Source organism: Microtus ochrogaster, unplaced genomic scaffold, assembly GCF_000317375.1.
Source record: "Microtus ochrogaster isolate Prairie Vole_2 unplaced genomic scaffold, MicOch1.0 UNK38, whole genome shotgun sequence".
NCBI classification, from domain to species: domain Eukaryota; kingdom Metazoa; phylum Chordata; class Mammalia; order Rodentia; family Cricetidae; genus Microtus; species Microtus ochrogaster.
The window spans coordinates 3,177,869-3,179,427 of NW_004949136.1; the positions used below are offsets into that span (position 1 = coordinate 3,177,869).

At 51.9% G+C, this 1,559-nt stretch overlaps 1 protein-coding gene across 2 annotated transcripts in view; it reads right to left on the reverse strand.

The window, feature by feature from the left end:
- Tmem88b (transmembrane protein 88B) overlaps positions 1-1,241 on the reverse strand; it is a 2,829-nt gene extending 1,588 nt beyond the window's left edge. The window contains exons 1-2 of one of the 2 annotated variants that reach the window (XM_026789999.1): positions 1,153-1,231; positions 654-964 (exon numbers count right to left, since the gene is read on the reverse strand). In XM_026789999.1, coding sequence (XP_026645800.1) covers positions 654-932 — 279 coding nt within the window. In that variant the 5' untranslated portion in view covers positions 933-964; positions 1,153-1,231. Of the gene's footprint in view, positions 1-653 lie in introns of both variants that reach the window. The other variant, XM_005368685.3, reaches the window with a different exon arrangement.
- Positions 1,242-1,559: the final 318 nt, after the last annotated feature.

The window sequence follows — 1,559 nt, forward strand, 5'->3', positions numbered from 1 at the left end:
GCTCCAAAGCCACAGAGAAACCCTGTCTCGAAAAACAATAAATAAATAAATAAATAAATAAATAAATAAATAAATAAATAAATAAAATGGCCCAGGTAGGGCTGAAGGAAAGGCTCCAAGAACTTCCCTGGCTCTCCCAACCCAGCTTTTCTGTCCCCATCAGTGCTCTTTCCCACGGTCCTTACCCCCAGCTGCCTCTTCACCAGCTAGCGTCATTTCTTTCCCACACCGGAAGCCACAGAAAGGAATATAGGGGCCATCTATATATAGATCAAGCCATAGCCCTCTCCACAGGTGGGGAAGCCCAGACCAGGTCAAGAGGGTTTGGGAAGCGTGGAGAGGCACTGAATATAGGTGAAATTTGACAATTTATTTTCCTATCTTCACTTCGACCTCACAGACCAGGCCCTGGTGCCTACTGGTACAAAGCTAAGAGGCCTGGGACAGGCAAGACAGCTGTTCCTGAGTAACAAACAAAAGCTTTTCTTTGTCTGCAGCTGGTAGGGGTGTTGGCAGAAGAGGAGGTTACAGAAGAGGACACATACATCTCTGCATACAAAGGGGCAGGGCTGGAAGGGGGTCGATTCACCTTCGATCCCAGAGACTTGAACCACTACAGGACTCTCACCCCCCAGGGACTAGCCAATGCTCACCCTTGAGTGGCACAGGAATCCCAGGTAGACAATGGCAGCAGCTGGCAGCAACACCAGCAGGAAGACTGTCCCGGGTAGCAGCAGATGGCACAGGAACCCAACCAGAGCCCGGCCAGGCAGCAGGAGGGTCCTGAGGCCTTCAGTGGTCAGGATGGGCCACCCCGGGCATACCAGGACTGGGATACGGTAGTCAGTAGGCCTTCTTCGGGGCAGCATGGGCGCTGTGTCTGAAGTACCTCCTTCATCCTCTTCTGTCTCCCTCTCCTGCTGCTCACTCATGTCCTGGCCGTGGACCTTGAAGGATGCTTTCCCTAAGATCACAGCAGTAGGCAGTAGGACTAGCTCCCACCGCCAAGCCCAGACTAGTGATCCTTTCCCCTCCCCCCGGTTCAGTTCACATCTAGATCCTAGACACCAGATAGTGGACTGCTGTCCTGTTTAGTCTAGCACCGGATATCTGTCTCCAGGGCTACACCCCTGTCACAGTTTCCCCCACTACCTTGTTGGGCCTCTTTGCCAGGCAAATGAAGGCAGCTCCTGAGTGCTCTGGTTAGGTCTTACACAGCTATCCCTATCTGAGCACTATGGCCCTCCTTCCTCACAGCCCGCCCTTCCCCAGCTTTCAATTCTCCCAAACAATGGCTCCATTTCACAGATCCTGGCTATGACAAATGTCCTTTAATAGCTGTCATCTAGGGACAAACCGTTAACTCATTTCCTAGCCCCAGTCCCTGCAATTCCCCTTTTCTAACAAGTAGACCTCTCTTTGTTGTCAGTATAAGATGAAAACACCATAGGATTGGAGAGAGGACTCGGTACTTAAGAACACTGGCTGGCCGGGCGATGGTGGCGCACGCCTTTAATCCTAGCACTTGGGAGGCAGAGGCAGGTGGATCTCTGTGAGTT